At 51.3% G+C, this 22,178-nt stretch overlaps 1 protein-coding gene across 1 annotated transcript; it reads left to right on the top strand.

The window, feature by feature from the left end:
• The first annotated feature begins 13,113 nt into the window (after nucleotides 1-13,113).
• SEMA3G (semaphorin 3G) lies at nucleotides 13,114-22,178 on the top strand. Its single transcript, XM_060110631.1, has 16 exons — nucleotides 13,114-13,222; nucleotides 15,004-15,164; nucleotides 15,279-15,341; nucleotides 15,530-15,649; nucleotides 15,930-16,020; nucleotides 16,149-16,265; nucleotides 16,501-16,646; nucleotides 16,847-16,961; nucleotides 17,053-17,122; nucleotides 17,403-17,547; nucleotides 17,864-18,095; nucleotides 18,190-18,281; nucleotides 18,931-18,972; nucleotides 19,708-19,936; nucleotides 20,250-20,389; nucleotides 21,732-22,178. The coding sequence occupies exons 1-16, from the start codon at nucleotides 13,114-13,116 to the stop codon at nucleotides 22,176-22,178; spliced, it is 2,319 nt and encodes a 772-aa protein (XP_059966614.1).

Below are 22,178 nucleotides of genomic sequence, written 5' to 3'. Positions count from 1 at the left end.
TTTCACAGACTCCTGGGGGCCATGGCTTTAGTCAGCCAGTTGGCAGCCGAAGGGTCCTATACTTGGAGAGGGCAATCACTCAGCACCAGGCTAGGCCCTGGATGCCACTTGGCACGGCTGCCATGGCTCCCTCTCACTTCTGGCTGGGGAGAAGCAGGGCACTCTGGGGGCTCAGCGGGCCTGTAGCTCCAGTCCATCTGCCCGCTCACCTGGATTTCCTGCCGGCGATGTTGACTCCCCGGGACCGAGGGGCATATCGTCTACTCCCCTTGCCCATTTGACAGGTAAGGACCCTGGGGCCCAGAGAGACTCAGGGGCCTGTCAAGTTCATCCAGTGAGTCTGGGAGAGAGCAGAGCCACCTGGCTCCCAGCCGAGGACTCTGTCTGATGGAACAGATTCTGATGGGCATGATTTCCAGTTCCCGTGAAACTCACAGCTCCAGCAACCCACTTTCCCTCCCTGGCAGGGAATGGAGGCATGGAGCCTTGTGGCTCTCAGCTTACTGGGGGCACCCAGGCCAAAGCTACAGCCAGAACAGTGAAACTGGCTTTGGGTAGATGGGGGCCTGCAACGAAGTGGAGGTGTCAGCAGTGGTGCTTGCAACAGGGACAGCTGCCACAGCACCTAGGCTCCAGCCAGAAGGTCAGCAGCTGTCCATACTCCGCCCAGCCACTCCACAGCCTCCCCACCTGTGCCCCAGACTTGGCGTTCCCCAGAGAGGCCCAGCATTCCGGAGACAGTCTTGGAATTCTGAAGATGCCTCAGTGGAGGCCAGAGCTGCCTGGTTCCTGGAGAGATCTGGGGTCTGAGAGAGGAGAGGGGTCCCCTCAGTCCTGCCCTCGGGAGCTGGAAAACTCAAGGACCTACATGTACACCCAGGAATGACGTATCAAGAGAGGAGGCAACGCTACATTGGGTGGCACCACGAGCCAGTGTACCATTCCAGGGTTTAATCACACCCCTACTATGTGTCCAGTGCTGGCTGAATGGTGGGACCCTTCAGAGTGAGGCCCAGTCCCTAATTTTGTGGAATTTATAGTCAACTCAGGAAGACAAAGAGGGAGATGAGTGCAGTGAGGAAACCAGCATAGTGCTAGAATGGGGACTGGAGAGGAGATGAGGCTGGTGGGGTAGGAGAGACCCCGAGTGAGCAAAGGGCCCAAGGACCCAGGAGGGAAGGAAGGAGGCATTGAAGACAGCTGATGGCCCTGGAGCTGGGGAAATTGGAGGCCCCGAGGCCTTGGCCACCTGGACACAGGGTTTCACTGGAATGGTGGGATGGGAGCTCAACTAAAAAGGGCCAAAGGAGTGAGGCAAGGTAAAGGGGAGATGGCAAATGTGGACAATACTGGTGAAGTTTTGCAAGGGCTCAGGGAACAGAGAGTTGAGCTGGAGCTGAGGGGAGATGTGGAGTTCGAGGAAGTTCATTTAAGAAGGTGGGTCAGGGAGTGGCCTGTATGCTGATGGGAGCAACCTTGTAAAGCTAGAGAAGGGTTAAAGCAAAATGTGGGGTAGAGCTGCAGAGGGTGAGCAGCTAGGGTCTCCAGGAGTGTGTCAAGGGCCTGGTTATAGCTCTGGGACTGGACCCAAACTGGGCAAGGAGAAAGGGGGTCTTGATACAGGGAGGGAAGAATTGTGGCAGGGGGGATGCTGAGCACAAGGTGGTATAAGAGGAGGAATGTTCTGAATGGAGATGATGAAGGTCACGTCCTCATTGGTGGTGACTTGGAGGATGGGTGGCTGAGGTGGGGGGAGGAGGACAAGGACTGCAGAGGCCAGGGGTTCCCAGGGGGTATGGGATGCTGACGGGATCAGGGAAGGAGAAAAGGAAAGCCCCCCCCCCCAAGAGTCGAGCCCTCTGTGAACAAAACAGGAGGATGACTGGGCCAGCTACAAAGTATAAGGGAGGTGGCTGGCTGGTGCCTTAAAGAAGGGGTCCACAGGTGGGAAGTCCTGTGAGATTTTCCCACTATCTCTGTTCCAGAATTAGGTCAGTGGAGGAGGGACTGAGGACATCCATTCCTTCCAGGCATTTCCACTCCAGAATTCTAGGTGGGAGAGGCTGGGCTGTGACCCTTTCTTTATATGCCCACCTGGGGGCACATGGTGCATGACAGTACAGATCACACATGTATACAGCCCAGGGCTGACAAGTTCCCACTAGCACATGCCATTGCACTCCCCCCACATGCATCACCCAGTTCTGACTGTTTTGCTCTGTTCAGTCCTTTCCATTTCTTCTGGGCTGTGTCATCCTTTGCCTAGATAGTGCTTCCTTCATGAAGCCCCCCTTGATTTCCTCCACCAGAAGCAAGCACTGGATGCATGTAAATCAATGAAGTTAGAACACTCCCTCACACAAAACACAACAATAAACTCAAAATGGCTTAAAGACATAAAAATAAGACATGACACCATAAAACTCCTAGAAGAGAACATAGGCAAAACATTCTCTGACATAAGTAGTAGCAATACTTTCTCAAGTCAGTCTCCCAAGGCAAAAGAAATAAAAGCAAAAATAAACAAATGGGGGTACTTCCCTGGTGGTCCAATGGTTAAGAATCTACGCTCCCAATGCAGGGGGCCTGGGTTTGATCCCTGGTCAGGAAATCGCAGACTGCAACTAAGAGCCCACATGCCGCAACTAAGACGTGGCGCAGCCAAATAAATAAATAAATAAATAAATAAACATTTAAAAAAATAAACAAATGGGACCTAATCAAATTTACAAGCTTTTGCACAGCAAAGGAAACCATAAATAAAACAAAAAGACAACCTAGAGACTGGGAGAAAAAATTTGCAAACGACACGACCAACAAGGGCTTAATTTCCAAAGTATACAAATAGCTCTTATGACTCAATATTAAAAAAATAAAATTAAAAAATGGGCAGTTCCTAGAGTGTCTTCCAGCAAACGATGGCAAACATAATATAAACACCACTTGTGGAAGAGATGGTTTTTTATTAGTTCTTAGAAAGGCCTTCATTCCCTTCCAGGCTCATCACTCTAACTGGGAACCCGCTGATGGTTGGGAGTGAAGCAAATAGATCAGAACAGTAAACACCAGGTTTTCGAAATATGGTTATGTTTCTAATGGTAAAATAATTATAAGCTGGGACCTTAAAGCATGCTTCCATTTACCCCCAGGAAGAATTGTTCTATTACAGCGTGGTGCTAGATTAACACTGGAGTTTTAAAGGATTGAATTGTGTCTCCCTTGAAGTGGTGCCACTTTATCTCTAGAGATCAGGAGAAAATAAAATTTCATTTCATATTAAAAAAAAATGGGCAGAGGGGGCTTCCCTGGTGGCACAGCGGTTAAGAATCTGCCTGCCAATGCAGGGGTCATGGGTTTCAGCCCTGGTCCGGGAAGATCCCACATGCCACAGAGCAACTAAGTCCATGGGCCACAACTACTGAGCCTGCGCTCTAGAGTCTGTGAGCCACAACTACTGAGCCCATGTGCCACAACTACTAAAGCCCACATGCCTAGAGGCCATACTCCACAACAAGAGAAGCCACCGCAATTAGAAGCCTGCACACCACAGTGAAGAGTAGCCCCCACTCGCCACAGCTAGAGAAAGCCTGTGCACTATAAAGACCCAATGCAGCCTAAAATAGATAAATTAAATGAATAAATTTTAAAAAATAATAAAATTATTTTTTTTAAATGGGCAGGAGACCTAAATAGAAGTTTCTCTGAGGAAGACATACAGATGGCCAACAGGCACATGAAAAGATGTGAAACATCACTATATTAGAGAAATGAAAACCAAAACTACAATGAGGTACCACCTCACACTGGTCAGAATGGCCATCATCAAAAAGTCTACAGGGCTTCCCTGGTGGCACAGTGGTTGAGAGTCCGCCTGCCGATGCATGGGACACAGGTTCGAGCCCCGGTCTGGGAAGATCTCACATGCAGCGGAGTGGCTAGGCCCGTGAGCCATGGCCACTGAGCCTGCATGTCCAGAGCCTGTGCTCTGCAACAGGAGAGGCCACGACAGTGAGAGGCCCGCGTACCGCAAAAAAAAAAAAAAAAAAAAAAAGTCTACAAATAGTGGTACATGTATACAATGGAATATTACTCAGCCATAAAAAAGAACGAAATAGGGCTTCCCTGGTGGTGCAGTGGTTGAGAGTCCACCTGCCGATGCAGGGGACACAGGTTCGTGCCCCGGTCTGGGAAGATCCCACATGCCGCGGAGCGGCTAGGCCCATGAGCCATGGCCACTGAGCCTGCGCATCCAGAGCCTGTGCTCCGCAATGGGAGAGGCCACAACAGTGAGAGGCCCGCATACCGCAAAAAAAGAAGAAAAAAAAAAAGAACGAAATAATGCCATTTGCAGCAACATGGATGAACCCAGAGATTTTCATAGTTAAGGAAGTCAGACAGAGAAAGACAAATATCATATGATATCACTTATAGGGGGAATCTAAAAAAATGATACAAATGAACTTATTTACAAAACAGAAATAGAGTCACAGATGTAGAAAACAAACTTATGGTTACTGGGGGAAAAGTGGGATGGGGGGACGGATAAACTGGGAGATTGGTGTTGACATATACACACTACTATATATAAAATAGATAACTAATGAGGACCTACTGTATAGCAAAGAGAACTCTTCTTAATATTCTGTAATAACCTATATGGGAAAAGAATCTAAAAAAGATTGGATATATGTATAAGTGGTAGTTTCTGTACAGCAGAAACTAACACAACATTGTAAATCAGCTATACTCCAACAACAAAAAAAATTTTTTTAAGTCTATAAATAATAAATGCTGGAGAGGGTGTGAAGAAAAGGGAACTCTTCTACACTGTTGGTGGAAATGTAGATTGGTGCAGCCACTATGGAACATAGTATGGAGGTTCCTTAAAAAACTAAAAATAGTTACCATGTGATCCAGCAATCCTAATCCTGGGCACATATCTGGAAATGATGGAAAACTCTAATTTGAAAACATACATGCAGATGGCCTCATCCACCAGAGGGCAGACAGCAGAAGCAAGAAGAGCTACAATCCAGCAGCCTGTGGAACAAAAACCACATTCACAGAAAGATAGACAAGATGAAAAGGCAGAGGGCTATGTACCAGATGAAGGAACAAGATAAAACCCCAGAAAAACAACTAAATGAAGTGGAGATAGGCAATCTTCCAGAAAAAGAATTCAGAATAATGATAGTGAAGGTGATCCAGGACCTCGGAAAAAGATTGGAGGCAAAGATCGAGAAGATGCAAGAAATGTTTAAGAAAGATCTAGAAGAACTGAAGAACAAACAAACAGAGATGAACAATACAATAACTGAAGTGAAAACTACACTAGAAGGAATCAATAGCAGAATAACTGAGGCAGAAGAACGGATAAGTGATCTGGAAGACAGAACGGTGGAATTCACTGCTGTGGAACAGGATAAAGAAAAAAGAATGAAAAGAAATGAAGACAGCCTAAGAGACCTCTGGGACAACATTAAACGCAACAACATTCACATTATAGGGGTCCCAGAAGGAGAAGAGAGAGAGGAAGGACCCGAGAAAATATTTGAAGAGATTAGAGTCGAAAACTTCCTTAACATGGGAAAGGAAACAGCCACCCAAGTCCAGGAAGTGCAGAGAGTCCCATACAGGATAAACCCAAGGAGAAACATGCCAAGACACATAGTAATCAAACTGGCAAAAATTAAAGACAAAGAAAAATTATTGAAAGCAGCAACAGAAAAATGACAAAAAACATACAAGGGAACTCCCATAAGGTTAACAGCTGATTTCTCAGCAGAAACTCTACAAGCCAGAAGGGAGTGGCATGATAAAGTGATGAAAGGGAAGAACCTACAACCAAGATTACTCTACCCGGCGACGATCTCATTCAGATTCGATGGAGAAATCAGAAGCTTTACAGACAAGCAAAAGCTAACAGAATTCAGCACCATGAAACCAGCTTTACAACAAATGCTAAAGGAACCTCTCTAAGTGGGAAACACAAGAGAAGGAAAGGACCTACAAAAACAAACCCAAAACAATTAAGAAAATGGTCATAGGAACATACATATCAATAATTACCTTAAACGTGAATGGATTAAATGCTCCAACCAAAAGACACAGGCTTGCTGAATGGATACAAAAACAAGACCCATATATATGCTGTCTACAAGAAACCCACTTCAGACCTAGGGACACATACAGACTGAAAGTGAGGGGATGGAAAAAGATATTCCATGCAAATGGAAATCAAAAGAAAGCTGGAGTAGCAATACTCGTATCAGATAAAATAGACTTTAAAATAAAGAATGTTACAAGAGACAAGGAAGGACACTACATAATGATCAAGGGATCAATCCAAGAAGAAGATAAAACAATTATAAACATATATGCACCCAACATAGGAGCACCTCAATACATAAGGCAACATAACAGCTACAAAAGAGGAAATCGACAGTAACACAATAATAGTGGGGGACTTTAACACCTCACTTGCACCAATGGACAGATCAACCAAACAGAAAATTAATAAGGAAACACAAGCTTTAAATGACACAATAGACCAGATAGGTTTAACTGATATTTATAGGACATTCCATCCAAAAACAGCAGATTACACTTTCTTCTCAAGTGCACAAAGAACATTCTCCAGGATAGATCACATCTTGGGTCACAAATCAAGCCTCAGTAAATTTAAGAAAATTTAAATCATATCAAGCATCTTTTCTGACCACAACGCTATGAGATTAGACATGAATTACAGGGAAAAAATGTAAAAAACACAAACACATGGAGGCTAAACAATACATTACTAAATAACCAAGAGATCACTGAAGAAATCAAAGAGGAAATCAAAAAATACCTAGAGACAAATGACAATGAAAACAAGACGATCCAAAACCTATGGGATGCAGCAAAAGCAGTTCTAAGAGGGAAGTTTATAGCTATACAAGCCTACCTCAAGAAACAAGAAAAATCTCAAATAAACAATCTAACCTTACACCTAAAGGAACTAGAGACAGAAGAACAAACAAAACCCAAAGTTAGTGGAAGGAAAGAAATCACAAAGATCAGAGCAGAAATAAATGAAATAGAAACAAAGAAAACAATAGCAAAGATCAATAAAACTAAAAGCTGGTTCTTTGAGAAGATAAACAAAATTGATAAGCCATTAGCCAGACTCATCAAGAAAAAGAGGGAGAAGACTCAAATCAATAAAATTAGAAATGCAAAAGGAGAAGTTACAACAGACACCACAGAAATACAAAGCATCCTAAGAGACTACTACAAGCAACTCTATGTCAATAAAATGGACAATCTGGAAGAAATGGACAAATTCTTAGAAAGGTATAACCTTCCAAGACTGAACCAGGAAGAAATAGAAAATATAAACAGACCAATCACAAGTAATGAAACTGAAACTGTGATTAAAAATCTTCCAACAAACAAAAGTCCAGGACCAGATGGCTTCACAGGTGAATTCTATCAAACATTTAGAGAAGAGATAACACCCATCCTTCTCAAACTCTTCCAAAAAATTGCAGAGGAAGGAACACTCTCAAACTCACTCTATGAGGCCACCATCACCCTGATACCAAAACCAGACAAAGATACCACAAAGAAAGAAAATTACAGACCAATATCACTGATGAATATAGGTGCAAAAATCCTCAACAAAATACTAGCAAACAGAATCCAACAACACATTAAAAGGATCACACACCATGATCAAGTGGGATTTATCCCAGGAATGCAAGCATTCTTCAATATAAGCAAATCAATGGATGTGATACATCATATTAACAAACTGAAGAATAAAAACCATATGATCATCTCAATAGATGCAGAAAAAGCTTTTGACAAAATTGAACACACATTTATGATAAAAACTCTCCAGAACGTGGGCATAGAGGGAACCTACCTCAACATAATAAAGGCTATATACGACAAACCCACAGCAAACATTGTTCTCAATGGTGAAAAACTGAAAGCATTTCCTCTAAGATCAGGAACAAGACAAGGATATGCACTCTCACTGCTATTATTCAACATAGTTTTGGAAGTCCTAGCCACGGCAATCAGAGAAGAAAAAGAAATAAAAGAAATACAAATTGGAAAAGAAGAAGTAAAGCTGTCACTGTTTGCAGATGACATGATACTATACATAGAGAATCCTAAAGATGCCACCAGAAAACTACTAGAGCTCATCAATGAATTTGGTAAAGTTGCAGGATACAAAATTAATGCACAGAAATCTCTTGCATTCCTATACACTAATGATGAAAAATCTGAAAGAGAAATTAAGGAAACACTCTCATTTACATTGCAACAAAAAGAATAAAATACCTAGGAATAAACCTACCTAGGGGGAAAAAACACCTGTATGCAGAAAACTATAAGACACTGTTGAAAGAAATTAAAGATGATACCAACAGATGGAGAGATATACCATGTTCTTGGATTGGAAGAATCAATATTGTGAAAATGACTGTACTACCCAAAGCAATCTACAGATTCAATGCAATCCCTATCAAATTACCAATGGCATTTTTTACAGAACTAGAACAAAAAATCTTAAAATTTGTATGGAGACACAAAAGACCCCGAATAGCCGAAGTAGCCTTGAGGGAAAAAAACGGAGCTGGAGGAATCAGGCTCCCTGACTTCAGACTATACTACAAAGCTACAGTAATCAAGACAATATGGTACTGGCACAAAAACAGAAATATAGATCAATGGTAAGATAGAAAGATAGATAGAAAGCCCAGAACTAAACCCATGCACCTATGGTCAACTAATCTATGACAAAGGAGGCAAGGATATACAATGGAGAAAAGACAGCCTCTTCAATAAGTGGTGCTGTGAAAACTGGACAGCTACATGTAAAAGAATGAAATTAGAACAGTCCCTAACACCATACACAAAAATAAACTCAAAATGGATTAGAGACCTAAATGTAAGACCGGACACCCTAGAACTCTAAGAGGAAAACATAGGAAGAACACTCTGACATAAATCACACATAAAAACAAAAATAAACAAATGGGACCCAATGAAACTTAAAAGCTTTTGCAAAGCAAAGGAAACTACAAACAAGATGAAAAGACAACCCTCAGAATGGGAGAAAATGTTTGCAAATGAATCAAGGGACAAAGGATTAATCTCCAAAATATATAAACAGCTCAAGCAGCTCAATATTAAAAAAACAAACAACCCAATCAAAATATGGGCAGAAGACCTCAATAGACATTTCTCCAAAGAAGACACACAGATGGCCAATAAGCACATGAAAAGCTGCTCAACATCACTAATTATTAGAGAAATGCAAGTCAAAACTACAGTGAGGTATCACCTCACACCAGTTAGAATGGGCATCATCAGAAAATCTACAAACAACAAATGCTGGAGAGGATGTGGAGAAAAGGGAACACTCTTGCACTGTTGGTGGGAATGTAAATGGATACAGCCACTATGGAGAACAGTTCCTTAAAGAACTAAAAGTAGAATTAACATATGACCCAGCAATCCCACTACTGGGCATATACCCAGAGAAAACCATAATTCAAAAAGACACATGCACCCCAATGTTCATTGCAGCACTATTTACAATAGCCAGGTCATGGAAGCAACCTAAATGCCCATCGACAGGTGAATGGATAAAGAAGATGTGGTACATATAAACAATGGAATACTACTCAGCCATAAAAGGAAACGAAATTGGGTCATTTGTAGAGATGTGGATGCATCTAGAGACTGTCATACAAAGTGAAGTAAGTCAGAAAGAGAAAAACAAATATCGTATATTAACACAAATAGGTGGAACCTAGAAAATGGTACAGATGAACCATTTTGCAGAGCAGAAACTGAGACACAGAAGTAGAGAAAAAAACGTATGGACACCAAGGGGAGAAAGCGGCAGGGGGTGGTGGTGGTGGTGGGATGAACTGGCAGATTGTGATTGACATGTATACACTGATGTGTATAAAATGGATGACTAATAAGAAAAAATATATAAATAAAAAATAAACATTAAAAAAATGAAAAAAAAAGAAAACATACATGCACCCCAATGTTCATAGCAGCACTGCTTACAATAATCAAGACATGGAAGCAACCTAAATGTCCACTGGCAGATGAATGGCTAAAGAAAATGTGGCATATACACACACACACACACACACACACATATATATATATATATATGCACAATGGAGTATTACTCAGCCATAAAAAAGAGTGAAATATTGCCATTTGCAGCAACATGGATGGACCTAGAGATGATCATACTGAGGGAAGTAAGTCAGACGGAGCAGGACAAACAATAATGATATTACTTATATGTGGAATGTAAAAAATAATACAGAGGAACTTATTTACAAAAGAGATACAGACTCACAGACATAGAAAACAAAATTATGGTTACCGAAGGGGAAAGGGGGAGGGATAAATTAGGAGTATGGGATACACACTACTATATATAAAATAAACAAAAAGGATTTACTGTATAGCACAGGGAACTATATTCAATATCTTATAGTAACCTACAATGGAAAAGGATCTGAAAAAGTATATATATATATATATATATATATATATATATATATATGTATGTATATCTCCAAATCACTTTGCTGTACATCTGAAACTAACACAATATTGTAAATCAACTATACTTAGGAAAAAATAATAAATACATTTTACAAATTTTTAAAAAGAAGCAATCATTGGAGCATCTCCCACTGCCCCTGCCTCTTTCTATTAAGGTTGTCTGGTTACTGCCTGCTGTCCTAAGAGGGTGTAGTTTCTGCTGGGTGGACCTGCTGCCCATCACATGGCCTGAGACAGCCGGCAGCTGTGGGACCTCCTGCAGTTCCTACTTTGTCCATTAGATGGCACAAGATGCTTTTGGCTGGGTCCATTGATCCAAGACACCAAGGGCACACTTGGGGTCTTTTTCCCACCTGCAACCAGCAAGCAGAGATCTTAATTTTTTTTTTTTTTTGGCTGTGCCACGCGGCTCGTGGAATCTTAGTTCCCCAACCAGGGATGGAACCCAGGCCCTTGGCAGTGAAAGCACGGAGTCCTGCAGAGTCCTAACCACTGGACTGCCAGGGAATTCCCTGCAAGCAGAGATCTTTACAGAAGATCCTTACCCTCTTCCCAGACTGGGAACCAGACCCAGAGAGGAAGAGCACCTGCTCGAGGCCACACAACAAGTTTAGCCCCTGCCACAGGCTGCTTTTCTGCAGTGTGGAACGGGCTGCCCCCGCATCCTGTTCCAGTAGACCCAGGCCTCTCCTGCAGTCACAGCTGGGGGCTGGCTGAGCTTAGATCCCCAGGGTGACCTGGCAGGTTGAGGAGTTGTTGGGCCTCCCACCCACAGCCGGTGGCCACGTGCTGGTTGAGGGGCTGTCTGGCTCAATCTCCAGCCAGACGTTGGCCCCCAGCCCGGGCTACTAGGCTGAAACATCTCCCCAGGGAGATGGACACAGAGGGGCTCCACCCCTCCAAGGGCCCAGGATATGATCACCATCATGGCAGCTGCTGCACAATCACCCCTCACCAGTTTATAGAACCTGTTACACCTAAGGTGGCTGATCCCTGGCTCTGGAAGGAGGAGACTGAGACCCAGAGAGGGAAAGGCCTTGGCCAAGTTTTTTCAGGGAATCCAGAGGCAAGGTGGCCTCCCTGAGTAGCACTTTGCCCAATCCCAGGTCAAGAGGCATGCGTATTTTGAGGGGAGATGGGGACAGGGAGACAGGGTTTCAGGTCCCTGGGTCCTTCTCACGCTGACTCAGAGACTGAACTGTTTCTCTTTCAGGAATGAGATAGGAAGGGAGGTGGGGTCCCAGCACCCTCAGGAGCCTGAGAAGCAAGAGAGGGTCCCAGGAGCAAGACCTGTTATCAAGGCTGAGCAAGACCTGTTCTCAGGCTGCTGTGTGGCCTGGGCCATGTCCTTCATTCTCTGATGTCCCCAAGATGATGACCACCATCTGAGGGCCCGGGCTGGTAAGTTGAAGGAGTTTCTAGAATCCTGGGAGCACCAGGATTCTCGCTCAAGGTGGAAATCTTAGCACCCAAGGCCTCAGATTCTGAGTGTAGGGGTCTGGAATGGGGTGGGGTGGCAGCTATGGAGGGTGAAGACAGGGGCTGCTGTTGGGGGTGGAGGGGGAGGTCTCCTCACTTGCCCTATTCAACCCCTCAGCCCCATCTCCCCTCTTGTGCCTCTTCTGTGACTCTCCTGTCCCCTGGATCAGAGCTCAGAGCGGAGGGAGTGGGGGCATGAGCACCCTCCCTTCACCCTTGGGAAGAACCCACCACTTCCCTGGTGACGCTCTGGGCCCTGGGGCTCGGTGAGGACTAGAGACTGAGGGAGGCAGGGCAATAAGGGCTTCTCTGGCACAGGGTGAATCCTGTTCCCTGCCCCAGTGAGCTAGGATGGGGCCTGGAGGCCACACACGAACAGGCCTGGGTGGAGAAGTCTGGGCATTCATCTATTGTCAATTTCAGATCTGTGAAGTGTGGCCAGACCTCAAGTCCCCCATCCAGCCCCTTGGGCTGGAATGACTCCCCCCAGGCAATCGGGCCCTGCCAGGGGAGCTGGGGAGCCTGACCAAGACTTCAGGGGGCTGGGCCCTTGGTGTCAGGGACTGGGGCCCAGAATCAGTCTGTGGGGGTCTCTGTCATGGGCACCAGAGGGGCAAGGAGCAAAAGAGAGCCCAGCTGCCCCACCCACCCAGCCCCTCAACCTCTGATCTCTGATCTCCCTTCCAAGCTATTTCCCCCTTTGACATTTTGCTAGAGCTTAGGGACTTGGGTTTGTGGACATTTCTGTATAAACCACCCACAGCGCAGCTGGGAAGGAGTCTCCCAAAATGGGGAACTAGCTATTCTGACACAGAGGCATCAGCTGGGCCAGTCGAGGTGGAATGAGAGGCTGCAGGTGGATGGCAAGGCACTTGCTCCCTCCCTCTTCCTCCCTGCCTTCCTGGCCTGGGACGGGGTGGAGCTGTTGCCTTATAAGTGGCAGGCCTGGCGGCAGCGGAGCAAACTACAACCAGCGGCAGCGGCAGCGGCAGGACCCAGGGCAGCTCTACAAGCAGCTTGGTGCCCCGGTTCCTCAGCATGGCCCCCTCAGCCTGGGCCATCTGCTGCCTCCTGTGGGGCCTCCTGCTTCGCGGCGGCAGCCTCAGCCCTGGCCGCAGCGTGCCCCGCCTGCGGCTCTCCTACCGAGGTAGGGCAGTGCGCACCCTGTTTGTGTGTGTGTCCCTGGGAGCCCCGGACCCTGCCATACCCCAGCTATGGGACCCCAGCCAGCCCAGGGCAGTCTGTTCTGACAGCAGGAGGGATGCAGTCACTCCCAGCACAGGCTGTGGGAAGGACTTTACAGTCACTCCCTGGCATGTGCTCCTGGCTGGCCGCCAGAGTCAGGAGCCTGGGAGAAAGGCAGGGGGAGGGGGACAGGTCCTGGAAGACATGGCCAGGGTGGAGGTGGGAGAGACAGAGACACACTGGGGGAGAAACTGAGGGGACTGCTGAGGAAAGGAGAGAGACCTCAGCAGAGATGGGCAGAGAGAGATGGGGAGGAGGCAGAGAGGGCAGGTCTGGAGCATCTGTCTGCTCTCAGCTGGGCCCCTTGCCCAGGGCAGACAGTGGGGAAGAGGGCAGCATCCTGTCCCTCTCGTCCGCCCTGAAGTGGGGTCCCTCACCCTATACCCCAGCCCTGTTCCCCCTCCTGCCTCTTGCAGCCCACTTTGCAATGCTGACCTTTCATCTTCCCCTCCATCCACGAGGCTCTTTGTACCCTCCCTTCTTTGCCCATCCTGGCCCAGGAGGTTCCTCTGCAGATCTAACCTGATATGTTGTGCTGCAGCTGGCACAGGCCTCTTCTGAATCAGATGAGACAAAGGCTCTCCACAGATTCTTCTTCCTGGGGAAACCAGAGGAGTGATCACCTTCCCCCAGGAACCCCAGTCCAAGGAAGGAGACCCAGGCCTTCTCTGGAGAGTTGGAGGCAGGAAACATGGCTCCACTCTGGAGAGTCTGAAGGGAGTCAGGGCAGGGGTCGGGGGGCTGGGGGTTGTGGAATGTGGTCCTGCCCTGGGAGCTGTGGCTTTGGGCTAAGTCCGGCTACAAGAAAAGGTTCAAATAGGGCAAATCTCCTCCAAAGTACTGTCAGGCATGGAGGGCTTCCTGGAAGAGGCTGTTAATGAGTTTGGGGATAGAGTGAGTGTTTGGGGATAGAGAGGATGACCTTTTGGGCTTGGATCCTCACCTTCCCAATGGTGGCCATCGCCCCTTCCCACCACATCCTGCTGCTCTGCCCTTGCCCACCCATCATTTCCAGCTACCTAGCTGGACCCCAAAGACCTACTTCAGGATCCCCACCTCCTGGGGTCACCATCCCCAGAGAGCCACCCCCATCCCTGGGGCCTGGGTGGGCAGCGTCTATGGACGAGAAAACCCTCTTTAGCCATATTGCTGGACCAGAGCCTAGAGATCCACCTGGCCATACCTGGCCTCTCCCACGCCCAGGCCTTAGCCAGGCGCTCCCTCTGATGGAACCCTCTCCCCAGTCCATTTGCTTGTCCCTCTGAGTCAGCCTTGCAGGCTGCTCAGACCACCCACCCTTCCTCCAGGCTCTCCCAGAACGTCACCCAGCTTGCTGCCATAAGTTCTGCCAGTGGGGCCATCTTCCCTAGGGACTGGGTAGAGCACAGATGGGCCAGGGGGAAGATGTTAACTGAATACCAGGAGGCCACGGAGTGAAGGTGTAGGGGGCAGGCCCCTGGGTAGGCTGGGCTGGGTGGGGGGCTCAGAGCCCCCTGTCCCACCCACCCCCAAGGAGTCATTTCCCTGAAGCCCTCCAGCACCCCTTGCATGAAAACATTTTCCAGATGTGAGTGGGGGCAGGGACGGTGAATGCACAGCTGGGACCCTCCACCTCCACAGATTGGCTAGAGAAGTGGGCTGAGCAGCAGGCCCTGACCCCCTCCCTCCCTCCCTCCCTCCTAGACCTCCTTTCTGCCAACCGCTCTGCTGTCTTTCTGGGTCCCCGGGGCTCCCTGGACCTTCGGGCCCTCTACCTGGACGAGTACCGGGACCGCCTGTTTCTGGGCGGCCGCGATGCCATCTACTCTTTGCGGCTGGACCAGGCATGGCTGGATCCCCGGGAGGTGAGCTGGACTGACTGGGAAGCGGCTCTGTCTGAGAGCTGGGCAACTCCAGATGGGAGGCCAGCTGGGTCAACTGAGGCTGTGAGGTCAGGGGTCATACAGGCTGTGTTTCAGGTGCTGTGGCCACCGCAACCCGGACAAAGGGAGGAGTGTGTTCGCAAGGGAAGAGATCCTTCGGTGAGTGATGTCGGGAGTGACTGCCCCCCACCATGACCAACACCCAGTCCCTGATCCCCAGGAGAGCCTGGGGCTGCTCCCCAGGTGCCTGTTCTGGGGCCACTTGAAGCAGATCTTGAAGGCTCCTGAGGGTGCTGAAGAATCTACCCCCAGCCCTAGATCATCCCCCCCCACCCTCCTCCCCCTAGGTGGAATGTGCCAACTTTGTGAGGGTGCTGCAGCCCCACAACCGGACCCACCTGCTGGCGTGTGGCACTGGTGCCTTCCAGCCAACCTGCGCCCTCATTGCCGTTGGGCATCGTGGAGAGGTGAGCCGGGGCGGCCCCGCAAGGGACTGGGAAGCAGTGACATTTCCTCCCTGTTGTCTGAACGCTCCCCATTGAGCCTGGGTCAGGGCAGAGGGGTCAGAGCCTGAAAGGCACCTTTGTGCCAGGGAGCTGACGCTTCCGGCAAGGTCCTGAATGAGGGCGCCTTCCGCCCACCCCCACTCTCCAGCCGCACGCGATGGCGGCTGCCTGGGTCGGGTCGGGGCTGGCTGCGCTTTCCTAGGTGACGCCTCTCCCTCCCTCCCTCCCTCCCTCTCCCCAGCATGTGCTCCGTCTGGAGCCCCGCAGTGTGGAAAGTGGGCGGGGGAGGTGCCCTCACGAGCCCAGCCGCCCCTTCGCCAGCACCTTTGTAGGTGGGTGATGCCCAGGCCAGGGAGGGCATGACAAGGGTGGGAGCTGGCCGATGTCACTGGGAAGGGATGGGGTCTGGGTACAGGGCCTGGCCCTCCTCCCCTGACTCTGCCCCCTACCCTCACCCTAGGAGGGGAGCTGTACACGGGCCTCAATGCTGACTTCCTGGGGCGTGAAGCCATGATCTTCCGGAGTGGGGGTCCCCGACCGGCCTTGCGTTCTGACTCTGACCAGAACCTCCTGCACGGTGAGCCCAGGGGTCTGCTGAGGGCAAGGCTGGCTGGGGTCTGCCCCTGGCACTGGCAGGGAGGTGGGAGAGCTGATGCTGGAGTAGGGACCAGAGTGGCAGCCCATCCCCACTCACTGCCTGGGACTCCGGCCTCCAGTGGGGTCCCTGCACCTCTTCCCCTCCTCACTGGCTCACCCCCCACCCTGTTCCTCCCCTGTGAGGCCCCCACCAGCTTCACCCTGTTACCTTACAGAGCCCAGGTTTGTGATGGCCACCCGGATCCCTGACAACTCCGACCAGGACGATGACAAGGTGTACTTCTTCTTCTCGGAGACAGTCCCTTCACCTGATGGAGGCCCAGGCCGTGTCACTGTCAGCCGCGTGGGCCGCGTCTGCGTGGTGAGAGCTGTGGCAGGGACAGTGAGGTTCACATCCTGGCCGTATGTGCCTTCCCAGACCTGTCCCAAACCGTAGCAGTAGGCAAACTGAGGCGAGGGTGTGGAGCCGACATCCATGACTCCCCCACAAGGGTGAGGGTGGAGGAACAGGAGGAGGGGCCTGTCCTTGGGACCCAAGGCTGACTGGCCCCCACTTCCCAGAATGACGCAGGCGGCCAGCGGGTGCTGGTGAGCAAGTGGAGCACCTTCCTCAAGGCCAGGCTGCTCTGCTCTGTGCCAGGCCCTGGAGGTGCCGAGACCCACTTTGACCAACTGGGTAAGGGCATGGCCAGGGCAGGCTGGGTGAGGGCTGGGGAGGGCTCAGAACCAGTGAGTGGCAGGCATTGGTCATGGCCTTCTGTCTCCAGAGGACGTGTTCCTGCTGTGGCCCAATGCAGGGAAGAGCCTGGAGGTGTACGCTCTGTTCAGCACGGTCAGGTGGGCACACGGCCTCCCCTCCCCTCCACCCCTGGCCCTGTCTCTGCACTGCAGCCTCCCCTGTTGAGCCCCTGCCTTCACATCTGGCCTCGCCATGGGTCCCCATCTCTGTCCCTGACTCGGTGACTCCGTGGCTGTACTCTCTGCCTGGGGGTCCTCGTTTTCTGGTCTCTGCTGACTGCAGGCACCATCATCCTCTGTCCTACCTGTGGAACCAGGCTGCCCCCTTCCCGCCTCTGACAGCCTCCCTGACCTGACTGTCCCTGTCCGCCCTTGGCAGTGCTGTGTTCCAGGGCTATGCCGTCTGCGTGTACCACATGGCTGATATCTGGGAGGTCTTCAAGGGGCCCTTTGCCCACCAAGATGGTCCCCAGCACCAGTGGGGGGCCTATGCGGGCAAGGTACCCTTTCCCCGTCCTGGTGTGGTAAGTATCTGCCTGGGACCAGGGCAGGGAAGAGGGCTGAGTAGATGCCAGGAGGGGCTCTGCCTGAGGACAGGCCTGTGTTTGCGTGCAGCCCCAAGGCAGCGGCTGAGCTGGGGCTCCAGAGCAGCTGGGCTGGGTGGGGTGAGGATGGGAGCAGAGCCCAGACCACACTAAGGAGTCTCTCCTACAGCGTGAAGGGTCCACAGGCGGTCCCTCTGAGGTTGGCGTGCCCAGCCAGTGGAGCCTAGAAACAGACTGGGGTGGGGAATGTGACATCACAGGAAGCTTCAGGCACTCCCTCTGCCGCTGCCCACAGTGCCCCAGCAAGATGACCGCACAGCCAGGACGACCATTTGGCAGCACCAAGGACTACCCGGATGAGGTGCTGCAGTTTGCCCGAGCCCACCCACTCATGTTCCGGCCCGTGCGTCCTCGGCAGGGTCGCCCCGTCCTCGTCAAAACTCACCCGGCCCAGCAGTTGCGTCAGATCGTGGTGGACCGCGTGGAGGCAGAGGACGGGTCCTATGACGTCATCTTCCTGGGGACTGGTGGGTGGGCTGAGTGGGGTGGCCGGGCAGGGGAGGTGTGTGAGGACCTATGCTGCCCCTTCCTCTCCCACTGACCCCTCCTCCCCTGCTCCAGACTCAGGCTCCGTGCTCAAGGTCATTGCCCTCCAGGTGGGGGGCCCTGATGAACCTGAGGAGGTGGTTCTGGAGGAGCTCCAGGTGTTTAAGGTGAGTGGGGGGAACTGATGGGAAGGGTCCCCTCAAGCGCCGTCCCTGCGTCTAGGCCTGGCTACGAGAAAGCAGGAGCAAAGTACAGGAGGGAGATGGGCCTGCTGTACTGAACCTGCGGCCAGTGGGGAGTGAAAGTGATGACGCTCACTACTGCAGAGGCCTTGCCGATGCTTCTAAATGACTGCAGGGCCTGGAGATGCAGTCTGTGAGCTGAGAGTCGGGGGGCCCAGTGAGGGATGGCCAAGGCGATCACTCCTTGACAAAGCCCTGCCAGGCTCAAGTTGCACTGAGGGGCGGCTGACACCCCAAGTCCCCAAGGGGTTCTGTTGACCCCTCTATAGAGTCAGACAGGGGATCATCTGTGTTTGGGGAACTGTTGTGCTTCCCCACATGGGATGGGTGATTTGGGACAGCTGCCTCATTGCTGGGGAACAGGACTGTGGGAGGGGACACCAGAGCTTTGTGCTTGTAGCCAAGCCTGGCTGGAGGCCAGCCAGGGAGACAGGACCTTTCTGACGTTGGAGAGACTGTCTGGCCTTAGTTGCCAGGGAGTGCACTGACCTGGGAAAAAAAAAGCCCAGACAGGGTCCAGAGTCTGGAAGAGGCTGGAAACAGGGATGCAGGGGAGGTCTTGCTTCTTTCCCAGGTGCCAACACCCATCACTGAGATGGAGATCTCCGTCAAAAGGGTAAGAGTAGCTGCCATCTCTTCCCACTCCTCCTTCCTCTCCACTTGTCTCCTGAAGTTTCCCTGAGCACTGCTGTTGTCTGATGGAAAGCTGAGTCACAGCAGGCCCTGGGGCTGCCTGATTAAGCCCTGCAATGAGGGTTGAGAGTTCAGCTGGGAGCTGAGATTCCCACGCATGAAACCAGTGGGAGCGGGAGGCCCGGAGTAAGTGAGCATGTGTTCAGATAAGGGGAGATCCACAAAGGTCAGTTCCTCAGGGGAGACAAAAACGTGCTTGAAAACAAGATCCAGATTTTAAATCAAATAGATTTTAGAGGCCTGCTGTGTGTCCTTTTGCAAGTGGCAAAATCTCCCCAAGTTCATCTGCCCCAGTTCATCTTTGGGTAAATCTCAACTTTTGTACTGGGATTGCTTAAAGCAGAGCTCACCTCCAAAGTCAGGGGCAAGACAGGATAAAGGCCATTGGGGTAGAGGGCAAAGGTCTGCTGCTGGGAGGGTCTGGAGAAGCCCCTTAGAGAAAAGACCCCAGGTGTGCCCCATTCCCTCCACGTCCTAGCATAGGATCTGATGTAGATCAGGTGGGTGATAAACATTTTTTCTTCTGGGAATGCACTCAAGAGGTTCTGGAAGACTCTTGCAAATGTGAGGGGTCTCAGGAAAGCCAAGGGAGCTGAGAGCCTAGCTGCTTCTAGGCAGAGCACAGGCTCACCTTGGGCTCTGCCTATGTTCCTCCCAGCAAATGCTGTACGTGGGCTCGAGGCTGGGCGTGGCCCGGTTGCAGCTGCACCAGTGTGAGACTTACGGCAGTGCCTGTGCAGAGTGCTGCCTGGCCCGGGACCCGTACTGTGCCTGGGATGGTGCCTCCTGTACCCGCTACCGGCCCGGCACCAGCAAGCACCGGTTCCGCCGGCAGGACATCCGGCATGGCAACCCTGCCCTGCAGTGCCTGGGCCAGAGCCAGGAGGGTGAGTGGCAGCTGGCATGGGGGCGCCAGCTGGGCTCTCACAGGGCCCCCACTCACCCCTGTGGCCTGGGCTTGACCCTTGTGAAGTATGGCCTCAGGCCGTTCTTGTTAGTAACAGGCAGTCCTCAGTTTCCATATGTGGGCAGCTCCTGTCAGAATATGGGTTAGGGTCTTTGGGCAGAGTGAGCAGCTTAGGGATCACTAGACACCTAGGTCCCTATCGCATTCATGGGGGCTCCTGGGCTGAGGGAGTCAGTGGGTGGTCCCAGGGATCCTATAGTTCCTGAGCTGAGCCCACCTCCAAATCCTTCCAGAGGAGACTGCGGGACTCGTGGTGACCACCACAATCTATGGCACAGAGCACAACAGCACCTTCCTGGAGTGCCTGCCCAAGTCCCCCCAGGCCGCTGTGCGCTGGTTCTTACAGAGGCCAAGGGACGAGAGGCCTGACCAGGTGAGCGGCCTGACTAGGTGAGCGAGGACCCTGGCTCCAGCCTGCCTGTGTCCTGAGGTCACACCCCTCCATGAACTCTGGGGGGAACTTGCCAAGATCAACTTAAGAAAAGTATGTATTAAAGCCCCTGGGGTGCTAGAAGGAGGTGCCCCTGTTCCTGCCATCTGGGAACACCCAGGCCAGATGTGGTAGAACTTCTCCAGTGACAGGGAGCCCACAAACTCCTGGGCACTGAGCTGGGCTCTGTCTGAGAGTGGGGTAACAGAGATAGAAGAGAGGGAAGGGGTCTAGGCTGGTCAGGAAGGCCCCCATGCTTACACATATGACTCGTCTTCGAAGGGGTCTCTTCCCCAGGGGTTCTTGGTCCTCCTTTGCCTTAGGCCTGGGTTCCTGATCACTGGCCCTTGCACACACACCTCTACCACACACACACACTCACACACTGCCTGGCCCCACACGTCCTCCCTGGAGTCCAGCTGTCTGCCTAGACCCTCTCCTCCCCCATCCAGAAAAGTCTGTCCAGCCCAGAGATGGCTTCAGTCTGGGGCCTGAGGCTGGGTGTGGGTGGGGGCAGGGTGAAGAACCATTCGCAAGCCACTCCCACGGGTAGGGAAGAGGAGGGAGTGGGTTGATTACAGGAGGGGCTCTCCTTCCAGATTGAGAACTGGAGGAGGCCAGCCTTGGGACAGCTGTTGGGCTGGGCACTGAGAAGTCTCCCCCAGGGAGGAAGGGGCAGGGGAGCGATGAGATGGAGCTACACAACCCTCACCACCCAGGCAGTGCTGCCTCAAAGTACACGTGTGCGGACTAAAGCCCAGACAGGGTCCAGGCCAGAGACAGGGCTGGATCGGAACCGTGTTCCGCCTCCTACACTGTGATGGGGCTGTGGGCCCTGCACTGTGGGGGGAGTGGGCAATGCAGACCAAGACAGGGAGGGTTGTGTGTGTGTGTGTGTGTGTGTATGTGTGTGTGTGTAGAATGGAGGGGAGTTCTTGTCCTGGGTCTGGGGGTATAGCCCCCCTGAGTAAAAGCCCATAAATACTCTTTAACCCTCTGTTCCCTGGGAATATGTGCCAGGGCCCCCCAAGGCCAAGACAGGGGATCCAGAGCTCTGAGTAGGGGAGAAACCAGTCAGTCAAATCTTTGAGAAGGCCCTGTCCTGGATTATGGGAAGGTGGGTCCCTGCCTGCAGTTAGCTCACGGTCGAGGATGCTGAGCCGGCCAAGCTGCTGGGAAGGGGAGAATGAGCCCTGAGATGGCAAATTTGGAAAAGCAGGGGCAGAGAAGCTGATGGTGCAGGCCCTGCTCCAGGCGCCCTCACGCCCTCCCACACCCCCAGCAGGTGAAGACAGATGAGCGCGTCCTGCAAACGGAACAGGGGCTGCTGTTCCGCAGGCTCAACCGCCTGGATGCGGGCACCTACACCTGCATGACGCTGGAGCATGGCTTCTCCCAGGTGGTGGTCCGCCTGGCTCTGGAGGTGATCATGGCTGCACAGCTTGACACTCTGTTCCCCTGGGAGCCGAGGCCAGAGGAGCCTGCAGTCCAAGGAGGCCCGGCCTCCACCCCCTCCAAGGCCTGGTATAAGGACATCCTGCAGCTCATCGGCTTCGCCAACCTGCCCCGGGTGGATGAGTACTGTGAGCGTTTGTGGTGCCCCTCCCGCAGCCGAGGCCGCAGCAAACAGGCCAAGGGCAAGAGCTGGGTGGGGCTGGAACTAGGCAAGAAGGTAAAGAGCCGGGTGCAAGCCGAGCGTAATCGGACACCCCGGGAGGTGGAGACCACATAG

The sequence above is a fragment of the Mesoplodon densirostris genome, chromosome 10 (genome assembly GCF_025265405.1).
Source record: "Mesoplodon densirostris isolate mMesDen1 chromosome 10, mMesDen1 primary haplotype, whole genome shotgun sequence".
NCBI lineage: Eukaryota > Metazoa > Chordata > Mammalia > Artiodactyla > Ziphiidae > Mesoplodon > Mesoplodon densirostris.
Note: the sequence above shows the minus strand (reverse complement) of the source record. Positions and strands in the feature narration are given on the sequence as shown.